Here is a 26,073-nt window from a genome sequence, read left to right as displayed (position 1 = left end):
CAAGTTTATTTTTTCCGACATATTGGAGGTCATTATAGCCCCAACTGTTCGCTAATGACTGTGGCATCCAACCATATCTATACTACTACTTAGCACTAAATTTATACATAACACCTTATACCATCTAGCTCCCGACCTACCCTAATGTCGCTCTCCATCACTGTGGCCTCCTATTACTGCCATTACTACTACGTATACTACTAAAGGTGTTAATAAATCTAATAGCAACATACATCATAATAGCAGCAACAGTATTAGTAGCCTAGTAGTAGTAGTAGTAGTAGTGGGGAGAGGACGGGCTACTTTGAGGCGGCAGCAAGCAAAGGAAGAGGTGGACGAGGAGGGCGCAGGGAGGGGAGAGGAAATCAAGAGAGTTATTGACTACAAACACGACCCGAAAAGCCTTAACAACTACTCAATCAAGAACACACCAGCATCATAACGCCGAAATACAACAGCAAGCGCAGAAAGAGCGGGGATGAAAGGGCTCGAGAGGAAAGAATTAAGGCGTAGGAAGAAGTAACAAGAAAATTTGGCGTCGGTGCAGTTGAGTGAACCCATGCAGGCGGCCCCTCCATGGTCCCCCTCCCCGCCCTCCATCCTTAGGTGTGGCAGGAGGTAATTTCCTGTCGGGTGTCGTCTTAATACAGACACACCAAGGCCCACTAAGCATGCATCCAATATGTCCTTCACGCCACATGTCCCCTAAGGAATATATCCAAGCCATCTCAAACTGCTCGGAGGACTGATGCGTAAATGCAGTACCCATCGTTGCCAGATTATCGTACTCACTGTATTTACCGGTTTCGGACCCATATCTATTACCAAGAAGCACCAATAATCAACCATTTTAACGATAAGTATATATGAAGCCAGTTATTGGGGTGGAGGATACAGTTTTTGGGTCGGAAATCGGCAAATATATGAGGCTGAGTACGACAATCTGGCAACGTTGAGTACACCTGAGAGAGAGATAGAGAGAGAGAGAGAGCTTGGAAACAGCACCATGATACCACTTTCTTAATTATTTGTCTATTTTTATATCGTTGAAGCTGTCCACGTACGTCAAACCAGTGAATCATCATTTATAGTCCACGTATTGCTTGTCATATATCCAACGATGGCTTGAGCGATGGCGTATCAGAACTGTACAAATTTAGTAATATGGCTAATATATATAAATATCTTGAAAGGCCGTGGCGGGTGTATACGTTATCCAATACCCCGTTCATTCCTTCTGAGAGAGCCAGTTTACCAAAAAACGTTAAAATGATGATGTTAAGAAGGCAATTAGTGACAGGAGAAGGTGCGTAAATGCTGGTGGTGGCCGTAGCGGGTTATTGATCGTGGCGTACCCGGACACGCTTCCCCTGACTCACGTGTTTCCTGATGGTTCTTTTCTACAATTTTGTATTTTATCTACTGTTTCTCCTCAAAATATGGCTGATGAAGGATATATTTCGCATCAGATAAACTCCAATAGAATAATTAAAGCTGCTGATCACCACGGGAAACGCCTTTATAGTAGGGAGAGGGATCAAACGGGTGATACAAGGGTGGCTTGGATATGGTAAATAATCCTTCCAAAATTCCTTTCACCCACCAATGTTTTTTGGTTTTGAAAATTAGCGTGAAGGAGCGTTTTTAAATAGGCTAGAGTGCATAAAAAGTGGTATTATCGAGGCGTTGTGTGTTTGGCGCCACCCGTGCTGCTGGCGCCACCTGGGGGAGGACGCGGCGGCCTCCATGTTCGGCGTGCGGCGGCGAGACCATGAAGAAAGATACTGCATGGCGCGACATGATGGCCCACCCCGGCGGTGGCAACGGGCCCCGGGGGCGGAACATGCCCCACGACGGCGAGGAGAAAGGGTAAGGATCCGCTGGTGCCGCAAGGAGGCCCCGTGGAGGCCCAGGGAGCGGGTAAATATTATGGCGCGCACACGGCGGGTGGTGGTGCCACGCGCTTGTGTTTGTTTGGGTGCCGCGCGGCCCTCCTGGCGGCCCCGCGGCGACCCCCGCCGCCGCCCCTGGGCCAAGGGGCGTCTGCCTGCCCTGCCGCCCAGGCCCTTGCCTGCGCCGGGGCCTTGGCCGGCCAGGGCCGGGCAGGGGCCAGGGCGGCGCGTGTTCAGGGGCGAGGAGCGTGGCGGCTGGCCCGCGTGGGGCCTGGCCAGGCGGGTTCCCTGGGGCGGGTTTGGCCATTTTTGTCGCCCCTGCCTGGGCTCGCTGCCCCCCTGGGCCTCTCGGGTGACCCTTGGAGTCTGCGGGGCCACACCTCTGGGTGGTTTTGGGTGCTGGTGCTCCTCCGCGTGGGTCTGGCATTGTTAGTGGCCGAGGCCGGCCTGGTGTGGGGGGCTCGCGTGGGTCGCCTAGGAACCCCGTGGGCCGAGTAGGGCCGCCCCCAGGGGCCTGGGACTGATGCTAGAGTAGTCATGGCCCCTCTGGGTGCAGCAAGCAGTGGGATAAGACACTCTGGGCTTAAAAGTTGTATGGGATCCGAAGGCAAATATTATTGGGGGCTGATGCTTGAAGGCTCCAAATGATATTATTTTCTAATAAAAAAATTGTATTCCAACACCTCTACCAAAGCTTAGGTTTTTGCCTGGGTAATTGTGGTTTTTAGGACCACATTTGATGGAAATCTAGAAGTACACCCAACTCCAATGAATGATTTCTGATAGTGATTACTGGTAGCAAGGTCTAAAACTTAATATTGGTAATCACAATATTCTAATATGTATTTTATAACCATTTGTTTCAAATTACTTTTTTTTTTTAGTGGATTTTGCTTCATGTATAAATCTGAGCATCCCATGAGATAAACTTTGAGGGTTATTTAACAGACCTGAGGATTCCATTTCAGAGATTTGCTACTAGGTTTCGGGTAAAATGTAATGTATTTACTTGGAAATATTTGGTCACTTTTAGCAACCTGGCCTAAACCTAACCTAAGCAAACGTAGTGCAACCCACCCTAAGCAAACCTATCCTCCGCACTGTTTACTGCAGCTGCCACCCCGATTGTTTCCTACACTTTGGCAATGTTTGCATTTGTTTTTAAGCAATGGAAGCTCGAGCAACTAAAATGAAGCCGGCAAAGCGCTTAGGTTAGGTTAAATTTTAACCATGTGCTTCGCAATTATAATGGTTAAAGGGCATGTATTTTTGCCCTTTATTTATAATATGAAGGCATACATGGAATTTTGAGGTGGTAGAGCCAAACTACACATATACTGCCCAGTGTAGGCCATTGAGTTTTAAATTAATTTTGAATGATTTTAGGCATCATTTGTTATGTAAATGAATAATAACCATAATATGACTATTACCATTAGATACAGATTTGTATTATAAACACTGGCCCCCCAGAATTGCCAGTGATCGGTAGCTACTTTAACTAAAACTGAGTCACTCCTGTTGAAGCTATGAGGACTCGCACACTTTAAAATCTCATGTGATAAATCATGATAAACTGTGCCTATAGTCTACAAGACATTGATCCCAAGTGTTTATGCTAACATTTTTCAGGTGAAGTGGTTAGAAACACTACCATTCAGTTATTAGACACATCAGGGAGTGCCGTTACAAAGGTGAAACTCCTGACCGACTACTACTACTACTATTACAAGCTAAATACTCGCACCCAAGCTTACACTATTCTCGCATTTTTTTCTAATCTCCAGCCGCATGTATAGCTTGAACCATTTTTCTAATAGATTCCACGAAGACTAATGTTTAATCTGGAAAGTACTGAACAGAATCTAATCAGTAGAACTCGTGGTAAAGAGATATTTAAAAGGCTGAAACCCGCACAGTACTGAAAGGAGCCGCTGAGGGGCCGAACTCACTCTCACCAAGACTTACCAACACAAAGGGCAGTAGCTGTCTAGGACACTGGGGAGAAAGAAACAGTGGAACACCTAATTGTAGAATGTAGCAACTACGAGAGGCAGAGAGGGGAGTTAGTACCAGAAGAAGTAATGGTCATGAGCTGATGAAAAGTAATACAGGTCAAAAGAAGGTGTGTTTTGGTTTGGAATGCCAAGTCGTATAAATCTTCCTCCAAGGTATAAATACATAATGAACAAGTAAAGCCTGTGTTCGTGATTTATTAATTGCTTTAGTGTATCAAGTGCCTAAAACTGATAGTACAGTAGTGTTTGTAGACCAAAAAAACTACGAACAACGTGTAGATTCAGGCTGCTGTGCAACTGAAGTTTGATAATTTCATTTATCATAATACTGCATCTGTGTCAAAGATTATTGAGGAATAATGTTCTCAATATTCAGAACTCTGTTTTGAATTACACTGGGATGAGCAAAATTTTTTTTATAGTAGACCCACTTTTCTGTACCAAATTATGCTTTCCAGATAGTAATCTGGCATTTTTTTTCAAGGGCCAGAACACCTCTAATTAACTGCAATAGAGTCTGCTAGCCATCTCCCCCTCTCTTTATTGTATCTCCCATCCATTGGTTATAGTAGTCTTTTTCAGCTCACCTGATGAAATATTTTCCTTCTTGTGGTTCCCATTCAAATGAAGTACATATTTACACCTAAAGACAATGTACAGACAACATACACATTAAAAACTTGATACTGACGTTTATTAGGTTCGTTGTTATTATTATATGTATTTTTAAATTTCCGCCGTGTTTAACGGACTAAGTTTCCCCTCAATTAGTCTGTTGTACCGAGGGCTTAGTGTAGTTTTAATTTGTGATGAAAAAGATGGAACAGTAATAAAGAAACTTCAAAACTCATCTGGAAAGATTTGTTTACAACATGCAGTCACAAGGAAAAAATAAGTCCACAAGACCATGAGGTTGGCAAATCTGCCTGCCTGCCTTGGACATGATTAATACTGCGGCCAGCAAGTTTCCTCTTCTCTGGGATCAGTTGTCAATAGATATGACTGATTGCATCAGTATCTGTAACATTGAAAGTAACCTATTGCTGATAAAATAATGCCTAAAAGCTGGCCACCATGAACCTGTGCACTGCCACTCCTTGTTCTATTTCTAAACGAACTCCACCTAACCTAATGGTGTTTAGGCAGTAACCTATCACCGCTAGAATATCTACTTTTGGAGGGGGATGTAACAATAGTTGGAGAGTTGGCAGTGCTTACCCTTGGGCTCCGAGAGATATCTACTGGCCTGTGTCTTGAGTTGATGACGTCACAAAAGTAGACAGATTATCAGGTTTGCAGTGCATTGAAATGTAATCTTACTTGATATTAGCAAACAAGCAGATGATATTTAGGAGAGCCCACCATCTTGTTCATGACACATTGTTGCATATCCTGACCATAAATTATTTACACTAAGACTACACTTACACTTATTATAAGGGAAGGAAAGGAAAAGTATGAACATTTTATCTCCGTTTTTGCTTCATCTCACTGTGACTCCCAAAGTTTTCTCGCATGTAATTTTCACTCGCTTCCGAAATTGTCACACTTTCCTGATTTTGGTATGTAACGTAGCAATAAGGAAAGAAATAGGTGGTCAAAATCACCAAGAAAGTAGTTCTAATGCAAATTAGCACTGTGGTGAGTGAGTGTTGCTCCCAGCAGGAGAGGGGGCTTCATGGTGCAGTGGTTAGCACACTCGGCTCACAACCGAGAGAGCCCGGGTTCGATTCCCGGGCGGAGTGGAAAAATTTGGGCGGCTTTTCCGATACCCTACGCCCCTGTCCGCCCAGCAGTGAATGGGTATCAGGTATTAATCGGGGGTTGTGCCCCATCTCCTGGGATCTGTTCCCTTCTATAATTCCTTCCCCTTCTGTCTCTCCGGCATATGACCATAGATGTTGCGCCGACTAAACAAAACTTTCTTACTTTCCCAGCAGGAGAGGTGAGGCCTCGGCTTCTAAGGGAATGAGTTAAGTGCTGGTGTGCAGTATTATTACTTTCTTGGCAAATTTGACCACCTACTTTTTTCCTTATCAGTACGTCACATTCCAGAAGAATCGGAAAAGTGGCAATTTCGAAACAGTGGGTGAAAGTTCAATGTGAGTAAAACATTAGGAGTTACAGCAAGTTGAACCCCCAAAAGTTTGAAAATGTTAAGGGCGCCTGCCTGCCACTATCTCTCCCCATCACCATGCACCAGCAAACATGTACAGGAAACATGGCCTACATTCCAATTGGATTCCTGGTAAGAGCAAGCTTTATACTTGGAATGGATAACTCAGATATACTTTATCAGTTGATTTTATTTATTCCTGTAGCTTGTTGCTGAGGCAAGCCAAGAAACTGCAAGCTAGTGCATATTAAATAGTATATTAGGAGGGAAGAGTGTTGTGAATCTAAAGTTGAGTGACCCCTTGGAAGGTAACCAGTTGTATCTGGTGTGGAAGTTATCAGGGGGTCTGTTGTTTTTTCAGAGGGTCTGTTTTTTTTAGAAACTTTCCATTACCTTCTCCACACAGGAGTTTGTATGACACCCTAATTTAGTTGTATATCTTTCAATGTGTATTTGTTTCTCTGGAATTTGAGCAAGATTCTTTAAAAAGTAAATACATGTATTTTGAATTTATATTTCACATAGCCTTGTCAGATTTACTGGTGTCCGATTTTGGGGCTTAAAAAAAGTATGGTAACCGTACTTGTATTAGACTTGCAACCTTTAGTGCATAATCACGTATTTAACCCTTTCATGCACCATGTCGCGATTCGCGTCAAAACAGAATCGTCTATATCTGAGCTTTGGACTTGAATCGCGTCAAAAAACTTAAAGATTCGCCAAAAATTCGCCAAAAATAAAGTATCTTTCAGAATTGCGTCAAAAAATTTTGCGTCAAAGATCCAAGCTAGACCTATAAAATAAACTAATCGTCAACTTTCCTGCCATTGGATTTGAAGTGATAATTGCCCGTGGCTTAGTTGCCTCTCAGCAGGCAGCCTGTGAGTGCGGACTGTTGTCACTTCAAATTGTGTCTGGAGCCTGGTAAGCCTGGATATCAGTTGTCAGTCGAAATTGGTGAAATTTAATCTTACTTCCGATGTAAAGTGATCGTGCCGTGATACAATATTTTGTTTTATATTCGCAGGGACCAGTAACTGTTACTATTAGAAAATATGGCTAAGAAATTATCAAGTGAAGAGATTTTGAGACCCATTTGTACAGTGTGTGGTGATGATCCTCATGAAAGTGATGATGATCATGGGAAAAGTGAAAAAAACTCCAGCAGAGTGTTAGGGAGAGAGGCTTAGTGGTAATTATTATTGCGTCTTGCGAAGTTCTTCCAGACCGGAAATAGGTGAGCTAATAGTCATGTTTGTTATTATTATCAAAACTTTTCCAGACAAAATTTACTATTTTGACCTTGACCTGGCCGTTGTGTTTCGTTTGCTGCCCTTGAGCTTCTACTGGAGAGAACAGAATAGATAGAAAAATATAGTTCTCCATTTTCTCAAGAACTTCTGGTCAAATGAAAATTCCAGTTGTAGTGTTGGAATTCTCATAAAAATTCAATTTTTTTGTTTATAAACCATAAAAAGCCGACTCGGTAAGGTTTGAGCTATGAGATGGTGAACGTAAGCATTTCTTATTTATCTTTAATCAATGTTATTTTTTTGGAGTCTGTAAACTTCGCTATTTATTTGCATTTCTTGATATTTTTTTCTTTCATAATGCAGAATAATCTTCCAAAACCAACGATATATAATAATGGCAGGCAAAAAGAATACTCGTGGGTGAAATTGATAACATGAATTATTATTATTTTTTTTGCTGCACAGTCAGGCCATTATGCAAGGCCTCTTAGGGAGCCTCAGATGGATATCGCAGTGGGAAGAGAAACTTATTAAACTTTTGGTGCGTGAAAGGGTTAAGTATTTATTTGACAGTAAAGGATGCAGGCCGAGGTGAAAACTAGATCATTAGAGATAATCCTGCATCCTGCTGCCCTTATAAATAATAAGAAAATGGAAGGAAATGCCCCAATTTGATACATTTTGATACGAAAGGTGTCATGATGGTTTTCCTTTTCCCTAACAGCTTGTCCTTGAAAACATTACAATAGAGTAATTTTTGTCCCTGAACAGGAAAATGTTTGTGGGTGGCCTGTCCTGGGAGACCACCCAGGAGTCCCTGCAGCGGTACTTCGGCCAGTACGGCGAAGTGATTGACTGTGTGGTCATGAAGAACAGCGAGACGGGCCGCTCACGGGGCTTTGGTTTCGTCACGTTTGCTGACCCCAACAAAGTGGACTCGGTGCTGAAGAGTGGACCTCATGAGCTGGACGGACGCACGGTGAGTAGTGGCAGGGTTGGTCTGTAGCTTGTGTTGCCTTAGTGAAGATAAGATAAAACTAAGGAAAAGAAACGTATTATGTTTCTTGCATTTTACTTCACTTCATGAGAGGTATCTCAATATCCAGAGAAAGGTAATCTTTTGAGTTTAGGATTGCTGAGGATGGGGGAACCATAAAGTCTTCTGACATAATTATGCTGTATATTCTTCTACAAACTTTTATGTGACACAATTTCACCATACCAAATTAGCAAATTGATTGCTTATTTAAACCAGTAGCCAGAGGAGGCCAGAGTGACCGTGTGTGGCCTGGTGTGGGGGCCTTGATGTTTGGTGTAAATTATGTAGTATTTTACCCATTGCAAGGCTTTAGAACTCAAAAAACCTTGTCTTCCAGATTGACCCCAAGGCATGCAACCCACGCAGCATGCAGAAGCAGAAGAGAAATGGAAATTGGCCTAAGGTTTTCCTCGGAGGCTTGCCATCCAACCTCACCGAGACAGACCTTCGTAACTTCTTCTCTCGGTTTGGTGGAGTGATGGAGGTGGTCATCATGTTTGACCAGGAGAAAAAGAAATCCAGAGGTAAGTCATATATTTATTATATTGAGTCCCTTGCAAATTTATACCCATTTATATTTTGATTTCCACTCAATTGTACATACTCTGAAAAAAATAACATCCATTGGTGGAACTAGTCTTGAGTGCCTAAAATTCTCCCCAAAGACTTGTTCTGCATGCCAGTGCTAATCTGCCCAGCTGCAGCCCTCCCTGTGCCCCCATTGCCTAGGCTGTCTGGCCCCCTTGAGCTCCTACTCCTAGCAGTATTTTTGAGGACTTAGTGATGGCAAAGGAATGATTTCTTAACTCACTTCTGTTGGGTCTTAGCTATGCCTGATGTATGCAAGCTGAGTTTGTGATGCTCATATCCATTTGCTTTTGTGGTACTCAAGAAACTTACTGTTTTATTAATCAGTATAGTGACTTAAATCCAGTTGTAAAGTTATATAACCACATTCATTAATGGGCTCAGAGCATTGATGCATGGAAGTGTAAGAAAAGACTTTGGATTCAGATAGCTTCATTTTTATCTTTTTTTTCTGTACAGCAGTTTCAGTGGCCCTTAATAAACTAAATGATAATTATAACTAAGGTTACTGATTTTTAATAGACTATTGTTTATATATGATTAGATGATTTTCATAAATTATTAAGTACCAATAATCTAGTGTAATGATTGCTGCATGATTAATATTTTTGTATTATGTTAAGAGCATTATCAATAAGATTGTATTTAAGGCATTTACTATTTCTTAAGTATTGATGTGGCTCATAAGGACTCACTAAGTATATGTAATAGAAATGGCTCAACTTTATTGTTCCATGTATGTGAGAAAACAAATATATATATAAAACATTTAGTGTGGCAGCATATTTGTGTGATGGAGCAGGGCCCATCATGAAGAGTAAAGTCACATGTCTTGGTCTAATGCCTGGCTGAAGTGTTCCCCATAGCGGAGGCCTCACTTGTTGCCAACCACAAACTGTGCCATACCAATACTAGTTCTCCGGGAAGCAAGCCACCAGTACTTCGTGGTTATCAGGGTGTTCCCCCGAGCCTAGGGTTCATTCCATGTGGAAATGAAGGGCTAGTTTACCAGTACAACCCAGTGGCTTTGTAAGTTCTCTAACCAAACAACTCTACAAGTTTGTTAGCTTTCCTAAAAGGCGAGACTACATAAATTTCTTGTATATATTATCCAAGTTTATTTTCTAACCACCAAATGCCATACAAGATGATCCTGTAGTCTTTGTGCTTTGTAGCAAACCAAACAAATGTAAGAGTTTCTTGGTTTGGTTGCTTAACAAGGGTGTTGTGTTGCACTCTGGAACAGCCCCAAGGCAAAGCATTACCTTTGGCTTGGAAAGAGCATTTTGTAATGAATGAAGTCTGGCAGGCTGGAGTCCTGGGAGATCAAGTATTGATGTCTGCCAACCATGGACCATCTGTTGTGTACTTTTCCCTACTCCTAAGACATCACACTTTATGGTCCACTTGAGTATCTATTCTCCACCTTTGAGTTGATGAATTCATATTCATATCTATTAATTGGTTCTATATTTTGTAAATGTTGATAAGTTGCATTTACTGTTTTAATGTGTTGCATTTAGTCACATTACCTTGCTTAAAAGTTTCCGTGTGATGACTTGGTTGAAATAGGTGTCTTGCACCCACCTAGTAGGTAGTTCACAATAGGTAGGTCCAATCTTTCCTCACTAAGCTAAGCTGTTTTTCTGTTTGATTGTCACAACACTAGGCTTTGGGTTTTTGTCCTTCGAAACGGAAGAGGCAGTGGATAGAGCGGTGGCTGAGCACTTTGTCAACATTAATGGAAAGCAGGTATTAGTCTTAAGTATTTTTAGTTGTTACTACTGCTATAAAGACCACCTTTCTCAATGAATAAAAGATGGAATTTTCCTATTCAAAATTCTAATTACTTGGTATTCACACTGTGTTGACCCTGTGGGAAGGGGCTGGACATTGAGAAAGGTGGATCTTATTCCCAGGTGATGGGAGAACTTCTGGAACCAGATTTTTATTCATATATCTGACAATTCATAAATTTTGCAATATCAAGTCAATATGATTAGATTTTGAAAACTTGAAAGTTTTCCAGAAGTCAGTCTTACCAAATTACTTGCATGATTCAGTATACTTAATGTTAATGCTTTGCACTCTGGTACATTTTGTGTCATTGTAATATTAGATGTAAAGAATCAATCTTCATTTAGTTACCAGGTGCATTGTAGTAATGATAAGAGAAAAAACGGTAAGTTTTTTTTCGTTAATATAAATGTAACTTTAAAAGATGAAATATGAGGATGAATTGTATGGACAGTATTGTTTCCTAAATTTTGATCAGCTTTGTGAATGTACAATTCATTCCTCATGTCTTACTTATGAGCCAATTTGGTAGTCTTCATGAGTGCCGTCACTTAATCTCTGCTTACTCTCCATCCACAAGGTGGAGATCAAGAAGGCTGAGCCCCGTGATGCCAGCAAGGCCCAGGAGGAGGGGGGCCAGTGGGGCACCCACCCCGACAATCACTGGGGGATGCCTGTGGGCCCGCCTGGCATGCCTGGTCTCAACAATGTGAGTATCTCTTGGGACCGGCACCAGCAAGCATGCACTAAGAAGGGCAGGGCAGGGCTTGCTGCTAAATGTTAATCTTATGTAGGCAGTAGAGGATGACTAGAACAACCTTAAAATGTTTTAAAGGCCAAGATAATGTTAAAGGATGAAAAGTCAAATTCTCATGTGATGTATGAAGAAAAGTTATTTAATATTTGCTGCAATCTTTCAGATTACTGATGCTTTCTTTGAGATACTCATTTTATGGAACAAGTTCAGGAAGTTTAGTCTGTGAAATCCCATATAAGGTGTTTCATCTCTTTTATAATTCAATAAAACAGTGAGCATTAGATCTTTGTTGAAGCACAATGAAAACTTTTGGCTGGTGCTGTCATGGGGACACCCGGCAGTACACAGATAAGTAGCATTAGGACCTTGACATGCTTGTCAGAGACTTAGTAGGTGTCTTTCTGCTGCAGGGCATGGGACCTGGCAACATGGGGCCTCCCATGGGGCCACCCTTAGGCCCCCACAACAGTCAGATTGGAGGACACATGGGCACACAGGGCATGGTGCAGGGGCCCTACCAGGGGTGGGGCACTCCCCCGCAGCAGCAGGGCTACCCTCCCCAGGGGTACGGTGCCCCGCAGGGCCCTGGAGGCTACCAGGGGTGGGGGGCCAGCCAGCAGCTCCAGCAATGGGGTGCTCCTAACTACGGCTCTCCGGGAGGCCAGCAGTACGGCAGCTTCGGTGAGTGTTCTCCCTGTCCTGGCCTAATACCTGTTGTTCTTTCAGAGTAGTCTAATATTGCCCTGTCTTGACAGGTATGAAGCAAACTTAGTAGCTGATGTGTATGTGTGACGTATATCATTAAGGTCAGGATTCCTAGATAGATTGAAGTTTTTGGAAAGAACCTTTTATTTAACTTTCAAGAAATGTGAAAAAAACATGTTAAATCCACTGCCCATATATAATGTAAAAAAGTTCCACCTCCAATGGATGTTCATTATAATAATTGGTGAGTGCCATGTCCATGAGATAAGTATGGAGGGGTGTATTTCAGGGCCCATGGAGGGGGGAACGTGGGGTTGGACGTCCCCCACCTCTCCCTCCACACCTCAGCCACACGAACGTGAGTCGTGCATGGCGGGTGTGTGTGTCTGTGCACATTGGTGTTCTTGTTATGGCATATACATATGCTGGAGTTGATTATGGCTTTTTGAGGAAGTAAACCAATTAACTGTTGTTATCAGAAAAATCAAAGCTTATCAGCCAGGAAAGGCTTAGTTGTGCACAGTAAAGTTTGCCAGAGAAGCACTGTTCAGTAACTGCCTCGAAAAGCCTATGTTGAAGCCCTATGCTCAGAAGAAGGCAAGAGGTGTGTGGAGCTGTAGATCAGAAAATTCTCGGGACTGCTGGTTCATAGCTGGTCACAGTACTGCTAACATCCCATATCTCCTTCACTTAATGCCTTCTTGTTTTACATATGCCAACCTTAGATGATTATTGAAAGCTTGCATTTCCTTTGCAAGGTTTTTCTAATTCTTTTCCAGTTGATTGTGTAGAATTTTGGTGGTTCTTAGCCAAGAGGTCAAGGTCTAGTTTAACAAACAGTATTCTCTGGTGGGGCTTCTTGGGCTTTACGTTGGAGTCTTAATTTGTATTTGTTTGGGTTTTATCTATCATTTGCTTGGGGTCCTGTCCTTGTGTACAGAAGGCTATCCTTTAACTGAAGGAAACTAACCTTGAGGTCTCAGGAATGCATTACTTTCAAAATTAAGTTATTCATGGTCATGTTTGTTAGAAGTAGGTTAATGTTTATATTTATTTTGGTAAGTGCTTTCTTACATGAGACGGGTTGCATGTAATCAAAACAAAATCTGTAGGAAAGTCCTCTAGAACCTCTTGTTGGTATTTCCTGAGCATATTGCATGGACTCAAAAGTCTGGTAGAAAAGCAGCAGATCTTGGACTTTGGGATTTAGAAGAGACCCTTTCAGGCTTTAGGAAAAATATAAGATAGCTCCAGAATTTAAGTCGTCCTCATTTTCATGATGAAGGAATATCTCGTGTTATATATCAACTCAGATTTTCATTTCAAGTTTATAAGTTAGTATCTGTAGAATGTTGTAGTGTTAAAGAAATCTCCATATATACACAAACATGCTTAAATTTTTAAAAGCTTAAATAAGCATACTGCTTTTGAAAAATTACACACATTAGCAGTGCTATTGAATTAGTCTTTAGGCAACAAATAATAAATCTGACAATAGTGAGATCCACGTGCCGGTCATCTGAGTTGAGAACAAGAAAATTACTGCCACACGGTCAAAATTTGTGCTGAGAAAATATGATTGTGATAAATTAAATCATGAGACTTCACACCCCATAAAGGCACTGGGAAGTCAACAAGCCTATGTGACCATTTTGAGTGTGTTTAGGTATAAATAGCTGAGGGGAGCCCAGCCCCTAACCTCAGCCTACTGGAGCTATGCCCCTTAGGGTTGACTTAAAACATACAGGAGTCCGTCTCATGGTGGGCGGGGGGAGGAACATCTCTCTATAGAGCTATTTATAAATATAGAGAAAGATAGGAATAGTTTGTTATATAAAAACTAAATGAAAATTTTAGAAACATTCCCAGTTTTTACAAATGAATTATCCCACAAACAGGAGGGCATAGAATAATGACCTATTTTTTATTTTAATCTCCGAATAGGTCTGTTAGGCAACCAAGAAGGGGGGATAACGAGGTAGCTGTTTTCTCTTAACCTTTGGTTCCTCAGGGTATGGGAATGTGGCAGAAAGTTGTGACCATGCAGATTGAAGGAGATTAGATAGGAGGGGAAAGTTGAGTATGTGTGTGTGTGTGTGTGTGTGTGTGTGAGGGATTTATTTTTGGTGTATGGGTTTAAGAGCAAGCAAGTCTTCTGTACATTAAAACTTTTGCAAGTCAGTCTAGTTTTGAGGGCCTGTGAGTAGTGGTGCAAATTCCAGTTCGTAATGGCAGTTGAAATAATCTGAGTGTTGGTGTGTCATGCACTTTTAGAAGTATTAAGAGATGCTCTTTGCTCTTAACCAGTACAGCCCCATGCTATTTTGAGCTTTTTTTCACCTCGATCCCAAGCCACTATCAAATTTTTTTTATTGCATAAATTGAAAATGATCTAAAACTAAGGGGAAAAGGTATAATAACACTCATATGGGCTTATTTTTGCCTCTGTGCGGGATGGTTATGGAGTGCGCTACGGTGTGTCCTCCCGCCCGGCCGCCAACCTCCCTCATCTTGTGCGCCACTCTGACGCTGCATAGTTCTTGCTTTAGTGATGTTTGTAAGCAGTATGATTGTCTCTTTGAATACGTACATGCACAACTGTGTAAAATTTATAGTAATAACTACATATATAATATTTCTGTGCAAATTTATACCATACATTCACTTTTATTGTTGTCTGTCAATCTTACTGTCACTCGTTATTGTCTTGGTAATAATATGTAAGAAACAAAATATTTTTGATATAGCCTAGTTAGTGTCCTTTTTCGCTATTTTAGAACTGCACTTGGGTGTGGTACACCTCAAAACAAGGGGCTACACAGGAGGACAGGTCGCATTTTGGCTATTTCCTCCTCCATTGACTCATCGTCAGTGGACACCATACCCTCTTCCGTAGCGTGGTGTGACAACGGTGATTCCACAAAGCCACTTGTATCACCATGTGTGGCTGCCATCGTCACCACGGGTATGATGGGGGTTTAAACCTCAGCCAGTTCATCCTGAGTTGCTCATACTCATCCCCAGATGACTCGGACTCACTGAACTCACAATCAGAGTCCAAAAGCATATTCAGAGCCTCTTGGGCAGAAAGAGTGGAGCGGCGGAAGTCAGACATGACATAAACGTTCCTGACTACTGATAAGGTTCTGTTACCGTGGCGTGGAAGAGTGGATGAGTTGCTATTTCTCATTTTTGCCCAAAATTGTTCATTTTTACTTCCTAATTGTGCAGCTGTACATGCACCCATCGGGTAGAACTTTATAGCTACAGACTCACCAATCCCTCCTCTTGAATGTGCAGAAGACCTGAAGTTCATAAAGTGAATTGTTTGGCCGTGGCGAAGTGAGGAATTTGGTGTCGGATATAGACGGCAGCGGGCCCTCGGCGTACAAATGCGGTGTTGACTATAGCTGGCAGTGGGGCTGTACAGGTTAAACATTTTGCTTTGTTCATGACTTGGGTGGAACAGTGCACAATAAATAACATTTTCAAGGCTAACAAGGCAACAAAAGGGTATCTTTTTACTCACAAACTTTGGGAAAACATTTCCAGGGCTGATAAGTAGGAGTGTGTAAGCATGACCTCTGCCCATCTTTAGTAACTAAAAGATCATATTAACAATTTGGACATTGGAATTGAGTGGATTGTTAATCAACTTGGATTTATATAGAAATATTTCGAGGGCTAGACAGGAATGTTGGAAAGCTAGTTTCAGGTAACGCTGTGGTCCTTCATTGAATTAATCACAACACTTATTAGTGCACTCTGCAAAACACACACACACACACACACATTCCAGGATGTTATTTTACTGCACTGTTTATGTGCCAAGTAGTAGTAAAAGAAGTGTGACAGACTAGCTAGATGTGCTAAATTATTTTGCAAACATACAGGACAGGTTTGGACAATTTGTGTTTTCCTCAGTGTAGTAATAGTTATGTGAACATCTGTTAAACTCTTTGATTAGGGAAGTGGGAAGTCAGTGGCAATGACTTAGTAATCAGTATCATCAGTCAGTTCAGAACAAGTGTTTTTACATTAGCCATTGCTGTAGTCTTGTTGAGCCATATTTAGGTCTAGGAGGGTGTGGGTCACATCCATGGGTGCTGGCACTCACGATAGGTCTCAGAGGCAACCAGGCTGTATCTCTAAAGAGCAGCTTTAGGAATAGAATTGTGTATTATTTGAAAGACCAACACAAGATCTCTTGATATTAATGCAGCCCACAACAGTACCTGTATCTGCATATTTCTCTCAGTCATGAACTGAACATTTTTAGGATATCTATCATTTCAATCTGCATATCAACTTGCTCCTCTTGTCAAAAGCATATTTACTTTTGAGATTATTGGTTATAGCAAAATTCTGTGAGATCTTATTCTAACATGGAAGAGTGTGGTGAAGGTACTAGAAGGGATGTTATTAGCTGCAGGCACCTACGGTGTGAAGTGCTACAATACAGCATTATACTTTGCTAAATGTAAGACAGTAATTTTTGAAAGTACATGTTTTGTGATACTGATATTGAATTGTACCAAAGCACTCGAGGAAAGACACTACGTTGTGTTACTTAGCAAGACACACTTCTAGTAGTAAGGACTGATATTGAATTGTACCGAAGCACTCGAGGAAAGACACTACGTTGTGTTACTTAGCAAGACACACTTCTAGTAGTAAGGACAGCTAGTTTGCTTCATCCATACCTAAATAGACACAGCAGCACAAACAGAAGCAAAGCCACCTAAATGAAATAATATTATATTGGATAAAAGGCGTGAGTGCTTACTGCTGAGACTTTGTGTGTTTGTATATGTGTATCTGTTTGTGTGTGTGTGTGTGTGTTGTGTAAATGTATTGACATTCACTGGAAGGGGTGGGCATAGCCAGGTCAGGAAATACTTCTGTAACCTGGCAGATAGCAGTGTTGTTTTCCTTGTTTGGTATTGCTTAAGTACCAGAACTGCTTTTTTGTGAGGCTAAGCAGCTATTTTGCCAAGTATTTGTAAGCAATCAAGCTTTTGCAACCCTCAACCTGCAGCTTGTTCATAGTCGATGCCATCAACTCGCTGTACCTTTTCAAATATCACAAATCTTTTTCAATATATGAATAGCTTTAGTATTTTTATTGCCTTGTCTTTTTTATCTCTATAAACTATGACTGGACCTAAGAGGTACAAGTAGATCAAGGGGTATGCATGGTGCCCAAGGGAATAAGTATTGTGTTGGGGAGGGGAAAGAAGAAAGGCAGCATACGAGCTCAGGCATCCATTACACAGAAAGCATCCTGTCAATCTATAAAACTGATTTTCATCAATTTGTTGGAAGCCATCTGCCATTCAGCTTGACTGCAGTTTAAGGGTTCAAGGTTTATTAGTATTCTGAAAAGCTCAAACAGTTGTCACAGTTTTGTCAGCAGGTTAGGTAAAAGCAAGTAGATAGGGAGAGTTTGGCCATGTGCTCCTCAGACACCATCTTGCCCCTGTATGCTTATGCTCACAGTCTCCTAGGGGGTTCTTCTGTTCTTCTTGATGCAGGTTAATAGCCAATAGATGAAAATGGTTGCATTTTGGTGGTTAGCTGGGCAGGAGGCAGCAAGCAAGGTCAGCATGGAGGCAGGATGGCCCTTGGGCAGCGAGTGGCCAAACTCTCCCTATCCACAGTGCTCTGGTGAAGGCACCTTTGAGGGTGAATCTGCCATAGTGTTTGGGTTGTGTGTGCTTCTAAATGTGGTGAAGGAGTTATACACAAAATACTACACAATAGGTGCAGAAACTAAAGTTCAAGAAAATTGTATCCATGCACAGACATGAGGCCTCACCATTATTTTTAGGTCAATGAGTATCCATGCAGCATTCCATTTCAAGGTACTATTCCCATGTAGCATACCTGTCATCCATCCTGTATCTCGGGTGAAAAAAAAAATCATAGCCTGAACACGTGCCCCCCTGGCTGCTGATAGCTAGACAAGAGTAGGAAGATATGGGAGTGGAATTTATCATAAAGGCAGGTCTGTACATTAGCGGGCATTAGTATATTAATAGGGAGTCCATTGAGGTTCGCTTCATCTGCCTCAATACTGGGTTGTGCTGAAGCCAGAGTTAAAGAGGTTAGAAAGAGAACTCTTGGTAAGACATACAAATGACCTTTAGGCTGAGTATCCATTTGTCCATCATCTGTGACCATGTCTGTGTTTGCATCTGTATCAGTGTTAGTGTGAAATTGAAGATACAAGAAAAGGCAAAGAAGCACACGTTGATCCTACCACAGCTGTGGCTATGGCAGTAATTGCAATACTCTCCTCTTTGATATTGCTCTGCCTCAAAACTTCAGTAAGTCATGTTTTTAAGCAAACATAAGAATATACTCTAGACATGGTTATGGAATCAGAGATGAATATAGATATGGATCATGGACAGATGGATTGCTGGCCTTAAAACCATTCTCAACTTTCTTTGAGTGATAGTGGCATTTTGCTTCTTGTTTCTTGCCCCTTAACATATCTAACACCTGACAGCAAATACAATTTGGCTCCTCCTACCTGTCTTAAACCCCACATCCAGACTCCTCTTTAGTCTGAGACAATACTGTAGTTGTAATATAAGACTTAGTGGACCCTGTTTGAGTGAGTCTTACTCTCCTGCTCTCTATAGCGGTGCACACTACTAGGCTGAGGGTAGTTGTACCACAGAAGGGACTTGTTGATTCATGGTAGTTACCCCTTTGGACTGGTGATTGGTTATCAATAGCCCAACAACATATTGATTAGTACTGCTACTGCTACCACTACCACTACTACCATCATTTCTACTATTAATGCTGCTACTCACCCTCTTACTACTACTACTACTACTACTATCACTGTCACTACCACAACTACTGCTATACCTATTTCTTGAAACTGTTTCTGACTGCTCTCATAATAACAATACAAATTGATTTTGCTTGTATTTTGTGTAATGACTCTAGTATTTGGTGGTGCATGGCAAACTAGCAAAATTTGGGGTTGGTGGATATGTTATCATAGACTTTTGGCTTGTCCCTTCTTGATAACATGGATGGGATGATGCTGGTAGCAGGGTCTTCCCCTAACTCACTCAGATAGATGAAGCTATGTTCATTCAGTATTATTATTATTTTTTTTGTTTAGATATAAAAAAGCCCAAATTGCTGTAATTATTTGTTATTTTCATTCAAGGCTGAAATCAGTTCAGCACTTAATGTTTCAGTAGTGTCATTCATTATCTATCCAGATCGAGCTGAGCATATTTTCATTTACATTTTTGTTTTCAATGTTGAGAGATAAAGTCTGTTGTTCAAGAGTCACAGAAGTAATGAAGAGACAGATCCAAGGTGTGTCACAGTAATTCCTGCTCTTCTCGTCATGTAACTTTAGGCATTGGGCTTTTCAGGGGATCCGTATGGTCGTAATGCACCACTTAGTGCTCTAATGACTGGGGCACCTGGCGCTCCTTCTCCAAACCTTGCAGCTGCAGCAGGTCCTCAGCCTGGTGGGAAAGCTTCTGCTGACTATAGCTCTTGGGGTCAGTTTAACTACAACCAGATGAGCGGGGAAAACTCTGCAGCGGCTGCAGCTGCGGCGTTCAACCACGGCCGTGGGTACAACGATGGAGGGGCCCCGGGTCAAGCACCGGCCCACCAGGGTGAGTAAGTACCCGCGCTCTTCTGTTCTGTGAGCAGGGCTGCCTCGACTCTCACTCCACCACCCGGCGGGCTCAGCCGACAGTTTATCAGCATATCAATCCTAACACGGCAGCTAATAGTTGCTCTGAAAAAAAGTAACTATATAAAATAGATAATTACAGTAAGTCAATGTAAAGTAAAGGAATTTTTGCTGATTGAGAGTTGAGCTTCCCTTGGCACATTTACTGTAGAATCAAGGACCCAAGCCTCTGGAGACTGGGCGGCTCCAGTAGACTTGAGGAGCACTAACAGCTAATGCCTTCACCCATCTCCCACAGACTAAGGTGAGAAGGCCCAGTGAGGTGTTAGCTAGTCAGGCTCAGGAAGGTAGTGGCTAGCCTTGGCTCTCTGGCAAGTAAGATTAGTCACTCTGGACAGCGATGCTTCACCTACCTGGCCTTGACGTTTGCTTTACATTTTTACTTATTTTCTGTGTTTTTGGACTTGACACTAATTTTTATTCATGTGTTAAGTTATGTTACTTTATGTACAGATTTTAATTTGTATTTGCGGTTTATCTGATTAGTTTACCGTATCCTCTTAAGTTGTTCATCATCATGGATTGGTAGTACAGGTCTCCCCCACCTTGTGATGTTTTGTTTTATGATATTTTGCTCCTAAGAGTCATTCCTTAAGTACCTTTGCTCCTTACGCTCCATCTGGCTTGCTTTTATGATCGGTTAAGCTTTGTTTATGCTCTTTCATTAAATTATTTATGTAATTGTACAGGTAATGAGTTTATATTCACTTTGGTAATGACATTGGTACACGCAGTCCATCAAACATTATTAATATGTATTAAGGGTTTTAGAATCACATAGTATAAGTCCAGGAGTTATATTCATTTCACTTCACAATTGCTTTTCTAAGAGCAGCTCAGTGGCAGAGTGGGGGACGCCTGTACTTGTTTGTGTAGTAAAAAACGATCAGGTTGAGTGTGGTACAAGACGAAGTTTAATTGTGATTATGAATGTAATTGTTTTGATATATAGAGAGGTAAGTGTTGAGGGAGAGGCACTAATGTTTGTTCTTGTTCTAGGGGCAGCTCGGTATGGTAGTGAGGGTTACATCCTGCATGAGGGTCTGGATCCACATGCCAATGGGCGGCCTTCACCCAGTGATGCTGAGCAAAAGACATATAATATCTCACTATAGTCATGGATTCTGACTGTTCATTGTGTAGATGATTTGAGCCCATGTTGGAAGAGTGCCATGCATCAGAAGGAATGAACCACAAGAGGTATTTAGGAGCAGTGTGTGTGTCTGGTAAGAACTACAGCTTGTCAGGTGTTTGTGTGGGGAAAGTCTTCATCTCGCTGTCATCAGCAGTGGGAGCATGGGGTTGAGGGTGTTTCGTGTGCGGGACGTAGCTGTTTCCATTGTGGTTGTACCTTTTGAAAATAGCCTCTGTTTAAACAAATGATCTATTGCTCAGATTTTCTGATAGTGTAACTCGTCAGGAGAGTATCGAGCTTCTTCAGAACATTAATGTTAGAGTGTTGAATCTTTTTAAAATTCATTATTTTTTCAGTGCTTAATGATATCTTAGCCTCCTAAGGAAAAAATATCAGTACTGATTACTCCAAGAGTGTATTAGGTAATTGGCACCCTTCCACTATGGGCACAGTGTAATGAAGCAGGTATGTAGTAGAAACAGTATGCCTCCTTCGCGACAACAGACAGTACACAAATGTTATCAAAGAGAAAGGAAATGGAAAAAACGAGAACATCCCAACATTGCCTACTATTGACTATCGAGCAAAGTACGTACCATCGTCACCACAACTCCACCTACTTTTCAAAGCCCACCACAGCAAACCTCTATCCACCTGGTCTAAGGTTAGAAGTAAGACAACACAGAGACCAAAGATTAGCTCGTATCAAGAACTGCCCCGTACAGGACCACTTTTCTGCTTTTTCTCTTTTCATTTTCAATTGTAATTTTATACAACCTTTTTTTGGCACTTGCTCTCTTCTAGCTATTTTGATTTTTGATAAGTGGACGAGCAATATTGACCATATTTTACATGTATAACTAATTTTTTAAGGTAGTTTTTCTAGGTAAAAAGAAAATTGTGATTCTCACTAGTATTAAAGACATAGTCCATAATTTTATTGTTGTTACTATTGTAAATTTTCTTTAATAATATCTGAGTAAGATTAAGGTCTAATGATAAAGTAAATGTTTTAATACCTCGTCGCAACAGAAATACAGTATATAGACACTCCTTATGCTGCTTACAGGTACTTGATAAAGCTTGCACAGTTGGATCATTTATTTTGGTATGCAGGAAGGTGGTGCTTATTACATCATTTGTTTTCTGAAGGTCGTGCTGCTCTGGGTCCTGTACTGAATGGGCTTGATGTGAATTTCCCGGTTGTAAACAAGAAAGCATTTGGCGCAGTGGTTTTTTAAACTGTACAATTTTAGGTACAATAATTGTTAAGAAGATTGGTTAATGTGCTCATTTCTTCTGTTGAGGCCGTTGTATTTGATACTGAAATATAAGCTTAGTCTACCGATGCCTTTTGTACAGCATTTAGGTTTTAAGTTTTAGCCTATATTTTGTACATAACAAAGACTTTTTTAACAATGAAATACTGGAGGATTAAGTGTAGGTATCTTGTGTAAATGATTGAGTGTGTCGCCACTTGGCAACTGATGTGTACTGTTTCTGTTCATTTTTTTTGGATTCTGTTTAATTTAAAAACCTGACTCCCCTGCAATGGTTGTTTATGAGGAACTGCCTCCCCACACCTGTCTTCAGTAGTTCTGGCCAGGTGGTAACAGCCAAGCCTAGCCATTTTTCTCCAGATACTTGATATTTTTGTTTAAGGTAACAAAGAACATTGTATACTGTAGTTCAGTGGCTGTTTTATACCAGACATGGCTGGGTTTGGCTGCGACTGCCTCTGATGGCTTAAAATGGCTTAGTGGTTGAAAACATGTTAGGATTTAATGCGGCTGCCTTTAAATGTAATAGGACTGGTACAAAACTTTAATGTAGAGCAGCTGCAAAGTATGGTAAATGTTATGATGTAAAAGGTGGCAGAAGTTGCATATTGCAGCTTTTGAGCAGACTTGCTGCCTTGTAGAACTGCATCTAGCTTTGCAGTGTTGAATGAGATCAGTTTCCTGTCTCCAGTTGATGAGTGGGTTTTAAGAGTAGTCTTTGTGATGCTGCAGGTAATGTCTGGAAGCTGTCACCCTTCCTCAACCTCAATCTTCCTGCAGTGTGTGCTCAGATGATTACACTTGTTTAGGGTGCTTGATGGAGGCTTATGTTTTACAGGTGTTCACTATTCTCTTATGTATAGTTTGTATTGCAAAGTGTGTACAGACTTTGAATTGCACCTGTTGGGATGGGGAGGATAATAATTGCAAATGTAAGGAACAAATAATTTTTCACCTTCCCCTCCCCTGCCAACCTTTCTTGGAGGATGGATCAAACATTTTGATTAATTAACCTTATTGTTACAATAATTCTATCATCATTAGGTAGAACGGTCAGATTATGCACATAATCTTGGAAGCATGAGTACCTGCACCCTCTGCAAGTGGTGGATCTGCTTGGCATAGGTGGTGTTCTAGTCACCCCACTCCCAAACCACTCTGCAGTGCTCCTCTTACCTGATTGGACTAGTGCTAGATAACTACTATGCTGACCCAGAGAAGTCACCATAAAGTTGCATTTTTTATGAGAATTTAGCTTTTAATTTAATGTAATGCAGTTTTAATAAAAGTATTCTTCAGAGTAGAAGCTTATATTGCTAATTTTAACTGAATTAAAACCGAAGACCCCCTAAGAGGCTGTACATAGTGGAGAGTGCGGGAGGGACGTGGGGTGTGTTTATTGCTGCGCCAATGACCTGTAGTTTGATACGATGACTGCCGTGTTTGGCATTATTGGCCCGTGGAACTATTTCTGTTGCAGCTCTTTGTGAAGTAAGTTACTGTGTGCCTACAAACACACATGAATCATGCTCAAATCATTACATTAAGACTGAGTGAGCCAGGAAATTTAAATGTTTAGATGTAATACATTACAGCGTTGTCGTAATATACAACATCATCAGGGAAAATTTTGAATTAAGTAGATCTTCTATACAGTGATGAACATCTTTTTTATTTGAACTTTGTACATATAGGGTTAAGGCTGCAAAACTAGACGAGTGCCACATTTTAGAACATAAATCTAGAGATAGTTAATTTGTACAATCCTGCTAGTTGTGTACAGCAGCAGATCAACGGCAAAATATAAACAACTGAAAGAAGATAGTTTCAGTGCCCCTCAGATACCAGGTGTCGGTAGTGACGTATCTGACCTTTCATTTCCTAACAGGTGGGAGGCTGCAAGTGTTGGGGATCATGTTGGTTTAGTTATATCTGTTCCTTTGTTCAGTTTATCCACAATAATAAAGTGCCACCCAAGGTCGTGTGGGAAGTTGTACGTATCGTGTTTGTAATTTTATGCATTCAAAATCATTGGAATTAAAACAAAATGACAGTGCCATGATCCTTATTCTGCATTTCAATACTCCTCAAAAGATTGGCTACATGATAGTCATGACTTAAATTTTTAAACGTAAGAGAAGTATAGTAAAAAAATCAACGTAAGGGTTACGTACTTAAGGTTTGACTGGCGAGGTAATTTGCAAGGCGATTGGTGTAGAAAGTGAATTACTGATCCAACATAGTCCTTCCTTTCCAGCCCTCGTACACCACACCTAGTAATAGTATTAACTTCGTAACATTACCGTACAGTGGCATTGGTTTGGTGTGTTCAGCTACATCACTCATTACTTCATCAGAGTACTAAGCTTTCCAAATAATTACTCCTAAAGTGGGTAATGGTGAAGGTATTTGCTATCCTATGAAATACACTTGTTCAGACCTCATTCTCATTGCTGCTGTCACCGAGTCTCATTCTATTTCTCGATTCACAATTTGCTGAACATTTCAATGACTATCATTCTAAACTGTGGACTTAGAATAGATACTGGAGAAGAGATTTGTTGTGCTGTCTACGTACCTTGTTCAAATATTCACCCTTGGTCTCGGCAAAACTTAACATTGACTTGCAATACAATTTTATGATGAATTAATATCCCTCGTGTTTTTTATGCAGAAAGGTGTTGGTGCAGATATTTGTCATCCTTTAACACCACGCCAGGCACATTAAAACTACACATTCTGTTTTATGATTCATTCTGCTGTACTGAACACAGGTTATGCAAAATAGATGCTGGTGGAGAGACCTACCAATACCATCCTTAAATCTTCACAGCATAAATTTTTTCCTATGTCCTGTGATCCACAAATGATTAACCTGGTATCAGCGGGGATCATGTTTCTTAATGGCCTCTCTGACCGAGAAAAATGAGAAAAAATCATCACTCACACAAACCATTTCATAATATATATCAAAACATTTGTGATCAGTTTATGTATCATCTATTTTTGGGGGTTTAAATCATGGCACAAATTTGGCCCGTCGCTGCTACACGGTAAAGCCACAAATTAGACCTGTCGCTGCTTCACGGTTAATCCTTTCAGTCTCATACCTACCCTATACAAATAGTCAAATACTCGAAAGCAGATACTGATAAAAACATTGTCAGCAGCCCTATGAGTCATGATTGATTTCCATTCTTCAGCCATCTTATAATCCCTAATTTTTCCTTCCCATCCCACAAACCACCTTTTCTTACCCACCACTTGGACTTCAATCCAACGAAAAGAATACATAATCCATCTCTGACCAAAATTACCTCCTGCCTTACCTTCTCTCGTAATCATTGCCCCTCACCCACCCACATTATATACCCCAATCCTTTATTTCCTACCAGCCCCACAAGCAGGTCCCTTCCTTTCCCATTCATTTCCCCTCCCAAAGTAAGAAACTAATCTCAAAGAACAGACGAATTAACTGTCCTCTTATAATCACTGACCCCTCCATCACAAACCCCAATCCTTTATTTCCTATCCACCCCACAAGCCTCCCTTCCTGTCCCTTTTCCCTCCCAAAGTAAGAAAATGATGAATCTCAAGGAACAGACGAATTAACTGTCCTCATATCACTGGCCGCTTCATCACAAACCCCAATCCTTTATTTCTTATCCACCCAAGTCTCCCTCGATCCTTTCCTGTCCCTTTTCCCTCCCAAATTAAGAAATAATGCATCAAGTTTTATCCTACAATACAAG

The 26,073-nt window shown here is 41.1% G+C and overlaps 1 protein-coding gene across 6 annotated transcripts; it reads left to right on the top strand.

Moving 5' to 3' along the window:
• Positions 1–1,705: 1,705 nt before the first annotated feature.
• Positions 1,706–24,389, top strand: LOC126986635 (heterogeneous nuclear ribonucleoprotein 27C-like). 6 transcript variants are annotated; one of them, XM_050842912.1, is made up of 9 exons: positions 1,706–1,869; positions 8,051–8,258; positions 8,656–8,842; positions 10,576–10,658; positions 11,284–11,412; positions 11,871–12,141; positions 12,455–12,523; positions 19,653–19,826; positions 20,906–24,389. In XM_050842912.1, the coding sequence occupies exons 1-9, from the start codon at positions 1,772–1,774 to the stop codon at positions 21,019–21,021; spliced, it is 1,335 nt and encodes a 444-aa protein (XP_050698869.1). In that variant the 5' UTR covers positions 1,706–1,771; the 3' UTR covers positions 21,022–24,389. The 6 variants fall into 6 exon arrangements, with proteins under 6 accessions (XP_050698869.1, XP_050698866.1, XP_050698870.1 ...); XM_050842909.1 differs by having other exon boundaries at positions 19,575–19,826; XM_050842913.1 differs by having other exon boundaries at positions 19,575–19,830.
• The last annotated feature ends 1,684 nt before the right edge of the window (positions 24,390–26,073 follow it).

The sequence above is a fragment of the Eriocheir sinensis genome, chromosome 62 (assembly GCF_024679095.1).
Source record: "Eriocheir sinensis breed Jianghai 21 chromosome 62, ASM2467909v1, whole genome shotgun sequence".
Classification (NCBI taxonomy): domain Eukaryota; kingdom Metazoa; phylum Arthropoda; class Malacostraca; order Decapoda; family Varunidae; genus Eriocheir; species Eriocheir sinensis.
This window is presented reverse-complemented; position numbering and strand designations above follow the sequence as displayed.